This window comes from Rhinolophus sinicus, chromosome 9 (genome assembly GCF_057876585.1).
Source record: "Rhinolophus sinicus isolate RSI-liver-muscle chromosome 9, RSI-T2T, whole genome shotgun sequence".
Lineage (NCBI taxonomy): Eukaryota > Metazoa > Chordata > Mammalia > Chiroptera > Rhinolophidae > Rhinolophus > Rhinolophus sinicus.
Genome location: NC_142509.1, coordinates 34991013 through 35006537, shown reverse-complemented (window position 1 = coordinate 35006537; position 15525 = coordinate 34991013). Strand labels below are relative to the sequence as shown.

General features: G+C 35.2%; 1 protein-coding gene across 15 annotated transcripts in view; it reads left to right on the top strand.

The window, feature by feature from the left end:
• IFT81 (intraflagellar transport 81) overlaps positions 1-15525 on the top strand; it is a 148825-nt gene that overhangs the window by 96144 nt on the left and 37156 nt on the right. For all 15 annotated transcript variants that reach the window (XM_074321753.2, XM_019733941.3, XM_074321747.2 and 12 more), the window contains 3 exons: positions 131-294; positions 1614-1709; positions 7258-7404. In XM_074321753.2, coding sequence (XP_074177854.2) covers positions 131-294; positions 1614-1709; positions 7258-7404 — 407 coding nt within the window. The remainder of the gene's footprint in view (positions 1-130; positions 295-1613; positions 1710-7257; positions 7405-15525) is intronic.

The window sequence follows — 15525 nt, the reverse complement described above, 5'->3', positions numbered from 1 at the left end:
ATATGATATTATGCAGATAGATATACTAGGTATGTTGACAGATACATCCTACTATACGGGTCTCGTATTTTAAAGTGTACAGAATATCACTATATCTATTCTCTTTTATTCATTTATTTTATTTTTAAAGGTCTAATGAAGAGACTAGAGGAGGAGATAAAGTTTAATTCATATATGGTGACTGAAAAATTTCCTAAAGAATTAGAGAATAAGAAAAAAGAATTGCATTTTTTACAAAAAGTGGTTTCAGAGCCTGCTATGGACCAATCTGATCTTCTTGAACTTGAATCTAAAGTAAGTGACAATCATCTTCTTTTTATAGCTCCCATATCCTATCACCAGTCCTGTAAAAATTATGTGAACTGCTTTCTATAGTGTCCTATTCTTGACTCTTAAGTTAATCTGTGCTAAGAGTTGACACCTCTTATAAAGAGTTGTTCTTTATGAGATATTATAGCATGAAATGCTGGTGCTTAATATACATGATATTATAAAAACCTAGTCAACTGACTAGGAAACTAAATAACTTGGATATATAAATTAATGCATATAATTGACTCATAGGTTTATGTATTCATAATACATAATCGATGCATAATAATTAACAAATTTAAATATATATATTTTAAATATTAATTTTTAGTTCTAAGAATAATATTATAACAATTTTATACAAAAATAATATAGTTATTAGTCTTTTATGCCAGTTTTGGAATTACTAAACTTTCTTGTAATGCTCATTGAAACCTGGTGTCATATTATCACATTTTTGTTCCCTAGAAATAAACACTAATCAGATATGTATATTTTTAAATAACAGTTAAATATTACGAAAATTGATTGAACAGTCTTGACGTGCTAGTCCTTTAATGTGCTTAATAAGCATTACAATTAAATACATAATTCTGATCAGTGTATTCTTTTAATTTACTTATAGAAATTAGATGTCCCAGTCAGATTTGGCTCAAATCTAATTTCATAGAATTAACAGAAGAATGCTAGTCTTTTCAAAGGACATATATATATTGAAAGCCATGTAATTTTTTTGATTTGTCAAGAGACTCCATGCTTCTATTGGCTTTATTCAGTTTTATTTTATTGCATTGGGAAAGGTTTGGATTAATGAGTAGGATAGATGATAGCTATGGTAGAATCGCAGATTATTAGAACAGGAAGGGTTTTTAGATGTCATTCATGTCAACTCACAACTGGGTTCATGAATTCCTTGTACTAAATCCCTGAGGAATGTTAGTCTGGATTTGCTTTATCACTTGCTGTGATGAAAGTCACAACTAGGTGAGAGGATAACTTCCGAGTTTTAGAAATTGTCTTTTTGATAATGTATAAATATCTCATGTAGAATACTTCAGGATAATTTAGACATGGGTGATTAAATCCATATAAGTAATCAAATTGTGTAAATATATATAATGAAATGTTCATTATTTCTGAAGTAATCATAACAGTCCACTCATAACATTAATGGAACTGTTCCTTCCATCAAATCACGGATGATAGGAACTGTAAATTCAAAGCTTGGTTTGCCTATATGTCCTTTCCTTTGTGTAATCATAGGGAGAATTTGAACCTTTTTTACTTTCATACTGTTTTAGATAAATGAAATAAACACACAGATCAATCAGCTGATTGAAAAGAAAATGATGAGAAATGAGCCACTTGAGGGCAAACTCTCACTGTACAGGCAACAGGTAAGACCATTCTTATTTAGATCTGAACATGTTCATAAACACCATAGGCTGTATTATCTATAGTGTTAAAGTGAGAAGGAAGTAAAGAATAAATGTTCTTCTGTCATTGCTAATCTCCAGATTATAACAAGGAATTTGGAAAAGCCACAAAAGACGCATGTTCAAATTTGAAATGCAATCCACCTGATAATGCTTAGTTTTCTTAGTGTCTGCCAACTGTGGTGATAAGAGCTGTTTGTGTCTATATCTGTGAGTGTGGAATTTGATTGTTTAAGCGAAAGCTTACCTTAAGTGATATAAATCATAATATTTATAACCTTTTATGAATTAAAAGCAATATACTGTTTCAAGTTTTAAAGTTCGTTTGCAGGTATAGAGTAAATTAAATTTTAGTGCAAAGGCCTTTATCATTTTATCCACACTATTAGATTATGAGGGTATATGTGTTGTTATGTATTTCTAGACAAAAGATTCAAACGAAAGCCATGGGTTATCTGAAAAGAACCCAGGCAGGAGGATTTTAGTGTGAAGAGTTTTCTGTAACCTCAGAAAATACATAACAGAGCTGCATAACAAAGCATTATTCAAGGATGTTAGGATTTGTAAAACCCTTTTTATAATGGAAAATTTCAACTCTATGCAAAGCTAGAGAAAATAGTTCAATAAACCCTCTTGGCCATTCTTGGTTCATCAACTGGTATACCTCCTAGCCCGTTAACTGGATTATTTTGAAGCAAATCTTAGACTTTATATCATTTTATCTATAAATATTTCAGAATGGAGCTCTGAAAAATAAAGGCTTTGAAAAAACTTAGAACAACATATCACAGGTGAAACTTTTAGTAATTTCTTAATATTGGCAAATATCCAGTGTTCAGATTTCTTTGATTGTCTCTTTCTTTCTTTTTAAGTTGCTTTGATTTAATTAGGATTCATACAGGATATATACACTGCATTTGGTTGATATATTTAAGTGTCTTTAAATCTATAGATTGTCTTTCCCATATTATTTATTTATTTAATAATTTTCTTGTAACTTATTTACTGCAATTTATCCTATTTACTGCATTTCCCATAGTTTGTATTTTACTGATTGTGACCCTATGGTGTCCTTTTAACATGGTCTGTTTCCTGTATTTCCTATATATGACAACTAGAAGCTTGAACAGATTCTGGGTTGATATTTTTTTGGCAAGAATACTTTCTAAGTCATATTATGTACTTTCATTTGGAGATAATAATGTCTGGTTGTCTCTTTTTCTGTGTGATGTTAGCAGCCATCGATTATCCTTGCCTATCCATTAATTTTATTAGGGATCACAAAATAATGACATTATGATTCCTTCTTCGTTTATTAGCTGGACTACGTCTATAAAGAGAAGCTTCCTCTCATCAACTATTAGGTTGGTACAAAAGTAATTGCGGTTTTTGCAATTATTTTAACCTTTAAACCACAATTACTTTTGCACCAACCTAATATTGGTTGACTATTACCCTGAACTATGGTTCATATAAGAAAGGCAGGGCACATGCTTGATTTTCACCTTTATTCAAAATAATTGGTTTCGGGCCGGCCCAGTGGCTCAGGCAGTTGGAGCGCTGTGTTCCTAACGCCGAAGTCGCTGGTTCGATTCCTACATGGGCCAGTGAGCTGTGCCCTCTACAGCTAAGATTGTGAACAACGGCTCTCCCTGGAGCTGGGCTGCCATGAGCAGCCAGAGGTTGGCATGAGCTGCCATGGGCTGCTGTGTGCTGCCGCGGGCTAACATGTGCTGCCATGAGCAGCCAGTGGCCAGTGTGAGTGGCCGGCAGCAGGCGAGAGCTGCCATGAGCTGCTGTGAGCAGCTGACCGACTGCCTCAGCGGGGGGAGCGCAAGGCTCATAACACCAGCATGGGCCAGGGAGCTGTGTCCTACACAACTAGACTGAGAAACAACGGCCTGAACTGAAGTGGGGGGAGGAAGGGGAAGGTGGAAGAAGGGGGGGAAAAGTATTTTATTTATTTTTTAAATTAAATTTATTGGAGTGACATTGGTTATTAAAATTACATAGGTTTCAAGTCTGCTTTTCTATAATACATCATATATATATCACATTGTATGACTGATTTTTAAAAAATTCTTAATATATGCTGGTATATAGTAGAATAATCTTTATTCCTTCTTTTGTAACAGATAAATTCACATACCATACAATTCACCCATTTAAAATGTACAGTTCAGTGGGTTTTTTTGTATAGTTACAGAGGTGTGCAACCATCACTACAGTCAATTTTTAGAACATTTTTATCACCCTGAAAAGAAATCCTAAACATGTTAGCACTCACTTTCTATTCTCCTCAAACCCCAGCCCTAGGCAACTACCAAATTGTGTCATGGACATTTCATATAATGAAATCATACAATTGTGGTCCTATGTGTTTGTCTTCTATTACTTAGCCTACTGTTTTTAACATTCATCCATGTTGTAGCATGTATCAATACTTCCTTCCTTTTTATTACTGAATAATATTCCATTGTATGAATATATCACATTTTGTGTATCCATTTGTCAGTTGATGGATGTTTGAGTTGTTTCTACTTTTTGGCTATTATAAATAATACAGCTATGAACATTCTCGTACACGTTTTTGTGTGGAAATATATTTTCATTTCTCTTGAGTATATTCCTAGGAGTGGAATTGCTGGTTCATATAATTCTGTATTTAACATTTTGAGGAAATACCAAACTGTTTTCCAAAGCAGCTACACCACTTTACATTCCCACCAACAGTGTATGAAGATTCTGATTTCTCCACATTCTCACCAATACTTGTTATTATCTGTACTTTTCATTATAACCATCCTATTGTGTATGCTATTCCTGTTCGCAGTCACATGGTACTCTATTGCGTGGGTATACTTCAGTTCATTCATCCAATCCCCAGTCAATGGACATTTGGGTTGTTGCCATTCTTTTGCTGTTACAAATCGTGCTTCAATGAATAGCTTTTTATTTACTTCTTTGCATATTTTTTGCCAGTGTATCTTTGGGATATAGCCCCAGAAGTAAGATTGCTACATCAAAGGGTAAATGCATATGTAAGTTTGCTAGATGTTGCCAAATTCACCTCCATAGGGGTTATAGCATTTTTCATTCCCACCTGCAATATATCAAAGTGCCTGTTTCCTCATAGCCTCACCAATACCGTGTTTTTAAACTTTTAGATTTTTGTTAATTCTTGTAGATAAGAGATAGTATCCTATGATAGTTTTAATTTTCATTTATCTTGTCATAAACAAGGTTGTACATCTTTTCACATGAGTAACAGTCATCTTAATTTCTTTTTCTGTGAATTGCCCCTTCATATCTATACCCATTTTTCTGTAGGGTTATTGGACTCTTTTTTCCCCCCTAGTTTTAGAAACTATATATATTAGGAATATTTACTCTTTGTCTAGTTTATAAGTGTAACATTCCCCTCCCCCCTCAGTTTGATATTTGCCTTTTTATTTTGTTTATGGTGTTATTTTGCCATGGGAAAGTTCTTCATTTGTATGAAATCAACTTTATCAATTCTTTGTCTTCTTATTTCAGATTTTGAGTCATAGTAAGGGATATTTTCTCTCTTGCAAGTTACAGAGAAATTTACTCAAATTTTCTTTTGGGATTTCTATGATTTTATTTTTTTATATTTAAATCTCTGATCAATGTATAATTTTTCTGATGTATGGTATTTGTTGTATATGGCTATCCAGTTATCCAGTTGTCCCAATACCAGTTAGTAAAAAAGTCCATTTTTCCCCTCTGGATTTAAAATTCTGCCTTTATTTTACTCTGAATTTAAAAATGCTATTGGATTATTCTAGATTTTCTATTTTTCCATTGGCCTGTCTGTTCATGACCCATATTAACTGTTTTATTTATAGAAGCTTTATAATCAAGTTGTGATATCTACTAAAAGTAGCCACCTTCATTTCCAACTGCTTTAATTTTTCAGGGTTTTCCTTACAATTCTTGTTTGTATGTTCTTCCAAATAAACTTTATTACCAACTTGTATAGTTCTAGGGGAAAAAAACATAATTTTTAATTTGGGGGGTTGCTTTATATTTATCAATTACCACAGAACTTACATCTTTGCTATATTCCGTCTTCCTGTCTAAGAACATAGTATACCCCTCTGTTTGTTCAAGTTTATTTTTGTGTCTTTCAGGAGCATTTCATAGTTGTCCTCATAAAGTTTGGAATTTCTCTTGTTAAATTTATGCTTACATGTTTTATTTTTTACTTTTATAAATGAGGGCTTTTCTTTCCTTATGTCTATCTTCTGACTGATTTATTTGTCCATGAAAGCTATTGATTTGTTTACTGTAGTTTCCTCATAGATTCTTTTGGCTTTTTAGGTCCATAATCATATGCTATGAAAATTCCAATTTTTCCTTTCAAATTCTTATGCTTCTTTTGCTTTCTCTTGTCCAATGGTATGAGCAAATGCATTCAACACAGTGTTAAATTGTAGTGGAGGTGGTGGTCATTATTATCTTGTTCCAGACTTTAGTGGGAGATACCCTCACATTGCTCTGTTAGGTAAGATCCTGGTTTGGGCAAAGTTTATATTTATTTTATCATGTTAAGGAAGTACGCCATCAATCCCTGGTACTCTTATTCCTTCTCTCTCTCTCTCTCTCTCTCTCTCTCTCTCTCTCTTTTTTTTTTTAGCTGGAATACTTCCCTAAAGAGAAACATTGCTTTATCACCTGTCTTTTCATGTTTTTAAACAGGAAAGACAATAGAACTTTTTAGAAGCTTTGCACTGGAGATTCCCCCTCTCCTGTCAAATTTGTTTGAAGAAAATATTTGTACTGTTTCACTTAAGAAGACAGTTTGGCTATCGTTTGTCTTAAACGAGTACAACCATGATTCATTTAAGGAAATCCCCCGAGAGTCGCTAACTAATATAAAAAGCTGCATTCATGACTAAGAGCAACCATTTGGATTATGCAAATATTTACATAATTCTAGTGAGTTAGATGTGTGACTTTGAACCTGCATTTTATTTATTAGAAGATCCTAAATGCATATATATAATAGATGTTTTAACATTTCATTTTAAAGGTATGGATACAGAATTTAGATTAAATGACCTGTGTTGCAGGTTTGAGAATAAAGTGTTCTTGTTTTCTTCCAATGAAAGGAAACCCACCATGCAGAAAAACAATAGACTTAGTATTAGCTTCTGTGTACTCACCTAGAATGCTTGAGTGTTACTTGACAAGATTTTAATATATTGTTACTATTGCATTTTTGTTTCTTTGCTAATATGTCCTATATTTTCAGGGCTTTGGGCTTCCAAAATGTTTTTAGGTTGATATTTAATGTGCATTGCATACTCATACTAAATGTGTAACTGGTGATGATAGGCAGCAGGGCAAGTTACATATAGGTCAGGGGAAGCCAACATGATACTGAAAATTTAGCTTGGTAAAATCTAAACAATAGATAATTTCACAAGATAATAGAAAGTTGATGGTATGTTTTATTTTACATTCATATTTAATGTTCAATTAGGCATCCATCATTTCTCGTAAAAAAGAAGCAAAAGCGGAGGAACTTCAGGAAGCAAAGGAGAAGTTAGCCAGCCTAGAGAAAGAGGTGTCAGTGAAGACAAATCAGACCCGGGAGTTTGATGGCACTGAAGTTTTGAAGGGAGATGAGGTAAGTTGAGGAATCTCATGAGACAAGGGTAGGACTATTGTTTTTGTTTGAAGCCATTAATGTTTTTGACTTTTTTATTTTCAATGTCAATGATGGGAAGTTAATCTCATTTTATAAAACCCATTTATTTAAAACTGAAAACTCTGCAGTAATATTGAGATATTTGTGATGTGTAATGATAGATAGAGATCTTAGTGATTTTATGAGCTAATGTTCCAAATTTTCACTTTTTAATTAAGTGGGTTTATACTGGATTTATTTGAGTATTGTTATAAAAGTGAAACAAAATGAGTAGGAACAGACAAGATAAACATTTGTATTTGTTGATAAATGTAATTCTGTAAAGGGCTGAGAAAAGTCATCACTAAGTACTTTGTCAGTAGTGTGTGTTTGACCAGTTGCTCTGACACCATTAAAATGACTTCATTGTTGATGCTTACAAATTTTAAAAATACACTTATAACTTGTGTTGCTATGTACTTAAAATTTTGAACAATGCTTAAACAGCTGTTATTTCGTTTATCCTTTTGTCAGACTCATGAATCAGTAGGACAAGTAATATTGTCCTTCATGGATGGCTAACCTTAAGCACCAAAACTATAATTCCCCATCGCCTTTTCATTAAGTTAGCTCAAGGAAGAGTGAATGAATGAATGGAGCAAAATATGTTGTCTTCAGCTCATTGCTTTATTTTAGCAAATCAAGTGATAGGTCATATTTTAATTCCTAAACATTGCCTGTACTTCCCTACCTCTTAGAGCTTTTTCAATTTTATATTGGTTACTAGGACTCAGCAATGCTACTTTGAAAAGCTGCTCATGTCCAGATTTCATTTTGGCTTTGGAAAGTTGCTGAATTCACTGTTACAAACTGGCAGAGAGCCTTCACTGCCACACACTTCTTTCTGTGGCACTTTGGATTGTGGCCTCCCAATGCGCCTTTTAGCTTAGAGGGAAGTGGTGGATTTCAGAAGTCAGCCTTTGATTGAGACATTCCTTTGGTATCCACTTCCAGATTGCTTTAAGACATGGGAGTATTCAAAATGATACTTGGAAGCCGACATCATATACTTCATGCATGACATCCTTGTTATTCAGGGGAAAAAAAGATTAATTATGCAGCAATTTTGCTTCATGAGAGAACATGTTACCTCCTAGCATTTTTTTTTTAATCTTAGTCTTAAGAAAATGATGCTCATCTGAAGGAAATACGTAGCCCAGTTGCTATGGCCACATTTGGCATGAGTAGTGCTTATAATTCACTATTAGCTATTCCCTCTGTAAATTTGAGGGCAAAGAACCTAGTGCCAAGCTGTTAGCCTTTATGTTGGACAAATTGTAGTGAATAGGAAAAGTGTCTGATGACAGAAAAAGGCATGCTTTTTTTTTTTTTTAGGGAAGAAAGATAGCTTTGGAAATGATAAGGTCAACTTAATTTTTAAATAGTGGTCAGAAACTAGAACAGATCAAGTAAACCATTTGGCAGTCACCTAAAAGAACAGAAGGTATTGGGGAACACTAAGCATAATTTTATGAAGAACAAATCTTGGTAGACCAATTTTATTTTCTACTTTGATAAAGTGATAGGCCATATGGACAAAAGTGAGGAAGTTGATTATAATTATATAATATAGCTGGACTTTACTGAGGTTTCATTTAAAATCACATGGTAATCACCAAAACACAGTTCTTTGCCACCCATCTGTCAACACAGTTGGTGAGAGGGTATCGGGATGTAGTAGCATGAGGTTTGGAAAGAATTCTATGCCAGGAGTCACAAATAGGAGAACGAGGTGGGGCTAACGTTGATTGAGCACTTTTTATACAAGGCTCTGTGCTAGATATTTTGCAAACATGTACTCCTTTACTTCTTGTAAGAGATGTTATTTCCATTTTACAACTGGGTGAAGCTCAGGGCCCAGCCGGGATCCAGGTCTCTCTCACATGACCTTGAGCAAATAAATCACTTCCCCGTTTGTAAAATGGGGGTGATCGCTCTTTGTTGTCGTTAGGAAGGACGCACGAAATAGTGGATGTCACAGCTTCCGAGAACTCAAAGCCTCCGTCAACATATAACATCTGACGCCTGAAAACAACCATTCCTGTGGGCTGCGTGTTACTGCCTGTGTGAGAGGCAGGGTGTGGAATGGTGAAGGGCACGGGCTCCAGAACTCGGTCGTTTGAGTGCATGTCCTGGCTTTGTCAGTTTGCCAGCTTGATGACCTTGGGCAGATTCCTTAACCTCTCTGTACTCAGCTGTGAAATGTGACTGCTGCTAGTATATATTAATATCTCCTGGAATTATTACTGTGCAGATTAAATGGGTGAATGCATGTAAAGTGCCTAGAATAGCACCAGGCACATACAGGTGCTCAGTAAGTGTTAGCTCTTAACAGTTTTATATTTTTGTCATTCACTTGAATGAAGAATTTGAAAGCTAGGAATGTAGTTGATAGCTTAAAAATTGAAATTAGTATTTCCCAGATTGGGGAGCAGTTCTGTAGAAAGAAATACCATGTTTCCCCAAAAATAAAACAGGGTCTTATATTAATTTTTGCTCCAAAAGACGCATTAGGGCTTATGTTCAGGGAATGTCATCCTGAAAAATCATGCTAGGGCTTATTTTCCGGGTAGGTCTTATTTTTCGGGAAACACAGTATGAAGTAGTTTCTGTTGAGGGATAAATAATTTACATAGATTTGAGATGGTTTGAGAAGATAGCACTAATGAATTATTTTAGCTGAGCAGTTCCTGTGCGCTCAGTCTTGAACACTTTAAAAACACATCATTGGTGATGTTTGTATTAATACAACAGTGTGAATGCACTCAATGCCACGGAACTGTATGCTTACAAATGGTGAAAATGGTAAGTTTTATATTCTGTATATTTACCCACAATAAAACACACATACAATATATTCTAATTAATCCCCTTAAAAAGCCTATGAGGTAGATCCTAACTTCATTTCATAATTGTGGAAACAGGCATAGGGGAATTCAAGTGACTTCCCAAAGTCACACGGTGAGTTGCAGAGCAAGGATTTGAAGCCACATCTCAGGACCTCTGCAGCTGTGCACGTGAGAACACTGCGAGGCTCTCCAGGGCGCTGTTAGAATGAGTTCATTTCAAGATTCAGACTTGACTCCAAACAGGACTGCGTTGCAGGCAGTCATTACCCGAAAGTGTTAGCTCACTAGAAACCGTGACAGTCATTTGTTTGGATGGAGACCTTCGTTCCTTGGTTATCCATATGTAGTTGCTTGATTAATCTTTTCCTGGGGAAATTTAGGAATGTGACTGTGTTCCTAAGGATAAATGTAATGATACTGTACTTATAATGATTTTTACTCCTTTGTCATTTTCTTTTTAGAGGTCAGTTAGTAGTTTTTGAAGTTCAGTGTTAAAGTATGCATTTTGATGCTTCCCACCGCCATTAAAGTTCCATTTGGCTAAGAATTTGAGCTTTTCTGGTTGCAGAAGACAAGTGTTATAGGCATTTGTTCTTCATAGACTTTTCATTAGCATTCCTTTGGTTTTTCTTATTAATGAAAGATGAAATGTCTAAAAATGCTTCTTTTTTTCATTATACTTTGTTATCTATCACTTTAACATTTTATTTTCATTGTACTTTGCTTAAGGCCATAAGTAGGAGCAAGTACAGGAATACGTGGTATCTTATTCTGCCAGACTTCTGACATAGGGAGAAATTTCTTGAGTAGTTGAAATTACGTTCTCAGTGATAGAGATTTTCTTGCCAGTCTAATCTGTCTTGATTTATTTCTCTTCACACCAGGTAGGTGATAAAAAGGTTAAGTTGAGCTGCCACAATCTCAACATAAATACAAATTGATAATAATGACTATCTGACTTTTATATCTACATTGATTTAAGTATAAAATACTTCAGCATAAATCTGGTTGAAATGATATTCTCAAAGAACTTTGATTGCTGTATCTCAGAATGAAGTCACCCCAAAAATGCTATGGAGCTTGGTCTTTGATCCTGACCTGTTTATTAGTCTTATCAGTAATTTAGATTAATAATAATAATTAATGTTTATCATGCAATTATAATGTGCCAGAAACCACACTAAGCTTATTATATCCATTATCTCATTTATTTCCTTAAACAGCTCTATGAGATAGATAGGATTATTATTTCTAGCTTTTATAGGTAAGGGAACTGAGGCACACAGAGGACTTGTGCCAACTGACCCAAGATCATGTTGGTAATAAGTAGTAGGACCATGATTTGAGTTGAGGTAGTCTGGCTCCAGGCCCCTTCATTATTTGCATAGGACAGGAAGCTAGAAGGAATAGTCGGCCTGAGACAGATGATAGAATTACGGTTCAAAATTATCTTGGTAGGTAGGAGCCTTGTGCTTAAACAACCAAAATGCCATTAATGGGATTATATTCATAAGTATAATATAGAATTCAGGTTTTGTCTGCCAACTCAACATGTCATTCATTAGTAATGCAGCTTTAAAAAAATAAAATATTATACTGCATTCATAAAAATGTAATACCCTATTTATCATGAAATTATTTCTGGGATTTTATTTTACATTTTTAACTTCATGTTTTAAAAGGCACATAGTCCAGTTGAGGGTGACCAAAATGGATGAAAAGTCTGGAAACTTTCATAGAAAGAGTTGATTATGTATTAACTGAGAACAACAACAACAAAAACGAAAGAAAGATATAATAGAACTGCATTTAAATATCAAAAGGATTGTGGAAAGGATGGTGTGCAGGAAAGAGTTAACATTAGCAGGACTGAAACTGCTATTCTTAGAAAAGCTTGTTTGCAAGGTTGGCCCTTGGCTGGCATCTGAGATCTTGGATTTTACAAGGATGCCCACCATTCCCTGATAAGAATGGTTCACTGTACAGGGAGTGTGGTTTATGTTGAACGCCTGCTTTCCTTCTGGGAGTCTGGAATTTTGGTATAGGCTTCACAGAGTGTGCCTCCGTGACCAGCCTCCCGTAAAAACGCTGGGCACTGTGTCTCTAATGCACTTCCTTGGGTGGCAACATTTCACAGGTATTGTTACGACTCATTGCTGGAGGAATTAAGGGGAAGACTCGTGGAAGCTTGCCCTGGTTGCCTCCAAACTTCACCCCCTGTGCCCTTGTCCCTTGGCTGGTTTTGCTCTGTATCTTTTCACTGTTACAAAGCATAGCCATGAGTATGACCAGCTGCTGACTCTTGTGAGTCCTCATAACAAATCACTGAACCCGGGGATGGTCTTGGGGACCCCAGATACATATGGATTAGTGTTACTCTTGTTTGACAGAAAGCAGAATTAGGACCAATGGTTGGTGGTTAGTAAGAAACACTGAAGCTTTCTTCAGTAGTAAAGCAGGCTGCTTTGGTGAAATAGAGTGCTCCACTATTTAAAATAGTCTCACAAGCTGGACAAGCCACATTTTAGAAGTAATGTGTGCATTGAGTAGAAAAAAAAGATTGGCCTGGATCAATGCTTTGGGGTTTTTAATCTTAAAAAATCTGATTATACAAATACTACCTGAATCCATTATAATGGTATGAAAATCAAACAATACACATAAAACAAAAGTCCCCCTGACTACCACCTACCCCTAATCCCAGTCCCTCGGTCGCTTTTCCAAAGAGAAACCACTGCCACCAGTTTGGTATATCCTTGCAGTTCTTTCTCTGGCGGTAAATACAGATATAGGTAATACTGTTTCATGGGTTTTTAAAAATACAAGTGGTATTATGTAGTGTGTATTGTGCAACTTGCTTTTAATAACATGTCTTAGAGATTTTTCCATGTCAGCAAATTAAGAGGCCATTCTGTAGAGGTGAAGAGAATCAGCTCTGGAGCCTGGACGTTTGTGTGCAGATCGCTGCTCTGTCCTGCCACCTGTTAGCTGTTTAACCTTAACAGGGTACCTAACTCCTCTGTGCCTTAGTTTCCTTGTCTATCAAGTGGGGGTAATAACAGTACTCAGGTTATAAGGTGATTGTGAGGGCTAAATGAATTAATACAAGTAAACCACCCACAACGGTGCCTGGCTTGTAGGAAACAATCAATGTTACCAACAGTTATAATAACAATTATCATGTGCTTCTTTTCAGTTCACTGCTACATTGTGTTTCATAGAATGAAAGTACCAAATTTATTCCAACTACGAGTGTACAAGAGTATCTATTTCCTGTTACTTAAAACTCTCACCAGCACTTGATCCTCAGTCCTTTAACTTTTTGTCATTCTGACAGTATTTTTGTTTTAATTTTCATTTTTCTTGATTAGGAGTGAGAGTGAGCACCTGTCCACATACATGTTTGGTCATTTATAATTCTTCTGTCATTTGCCTGTTTATTTTCTTTCTCCATTTTTTTTCTAACAGATTGAATGTTTTTCCTTATCTGTTTATCATATTTTTACATTTATTTTGGTTATTAATGATAATTGTTTTCTTCTAGTCTGTCATCTGTCTCTTTGTATATTGGTGTCTTTTGTCACAGAGGGTTTTTTTCAGACGGCTTTATTGAGATATAATTAACACAATAAACTGCATATACTTAAAGTGCAAATTATTGCTGTTATTCTAAGGTATGATACTTCCAATACTGGGACAGGATTTTAATATTAAGTGACCTTAGTTTCCCATAATTGGGAGTGTTTTAAAAATGTTTGCATAGAAATATCTCACTTTATGCAGGATTCAGTATGAGAGGACATAGAAAAACAGTTTTATAGCATAATATAATAGTTAATGGTCATAATTATGACGCTGAGTTATCAATAAAAGGTTGCTGTGAACAGTAGGATTTTTTTAAGATAACAGAAAGAGCTTAAGTAACATCTCTTTCAGGAAGCACAGCCTATTACTGTTTTCCTAGCTCACACCCCACAACCCTGAAATGTATTCCCATAGCACTCGATTCATGTGTGTTGTAACATATAGCACACTTGAGATCACTTGTCCAATTTCTGCCTCCCCTGAGAAATCAATAGGCTCCATGATGACAGGTAGGTCTCATGTTCGCCACCATTTACTTAGACCTGTCCTTTAATAGGCACTCGGTAAATGTGTAGAAAACCCGAACGAAAATGTATAGTCTAATATAGATACATTTTTTTCATTAGAAAAGTGATACTACCATGTTTCCCTGAAAATAAGACCGGGTCTTACATTAATTTTTGCTCCAAAAGACGCATTAGGGCTCATGTTCAGGGGATGTCATCCTGAAAAATCATGCTAGGACTTATTTTCCGGTTAGGTCTTATTTTGGGGGGAAATATATTAAAAATATTTTGGCACTTCAGTTAATAAGAAAAATGATTTATATGTAACTCTTCATTCTTACCATAGTTGTTTATTTCATTGTATAGATAAAGTAATTTCTAAAAACCTGGCCACAAACCTAAATTTGCCATTTAATATGGTAGCCTCCAGTCAATTTCTTTGGTATGATTTTTTCCCCCTTTCATAAGCAGCAGTCTGAGCTGGATGACTTTGTTTCACTTAATGGAAGAGCAAAGACAGAGCCTGTGCTACTTGTGGTAGTGCCACCTAACTGCTGACCTCTACCATCTTAGTCACCTTGATATCTCCGAATCTCTGCTTTAATTATTTGAGAAGCAAACAAAAAATCAGCCCCAGTGGTGCAGCCCTAGTACCCTTCCCAGAGCTGTCATTCAGATGAATGCGTGCCTTCTGGGTCTGAACGTGATAGCAACAGGTGAACCTGTGGTTAAAGTTCCATTGGCACATCATGCATTGCAAGGTCACTCCAGGTTTATGGTGCATGGGTGTTGAGTCCATTATATTTTCTCCCCTAACCATTACAAGAAGATCAGCTGTTTTGCAGTTAATGGCTACTTAAAAAAATGGGCTTGGTCAAATAATATTTATGAGCAGCTTAAGGCCTGACCAATTCATTCTACAGCTACTGAAAGAAATCCTAGTGCTAAATTGCAAAGATTATGAAATCTTCTTTAAATACTTCAAAGAGAGACACAATGAAAACAAGGGAATCCTGGCAAGATTTACTGCAGTTGTTAGATCCCAAAAAAATTAGGAATCAAATTTTGACACTGGTAATTGAATCATCCACCCTTCTCAGTGAGCCTAGGAAAAACTGTAA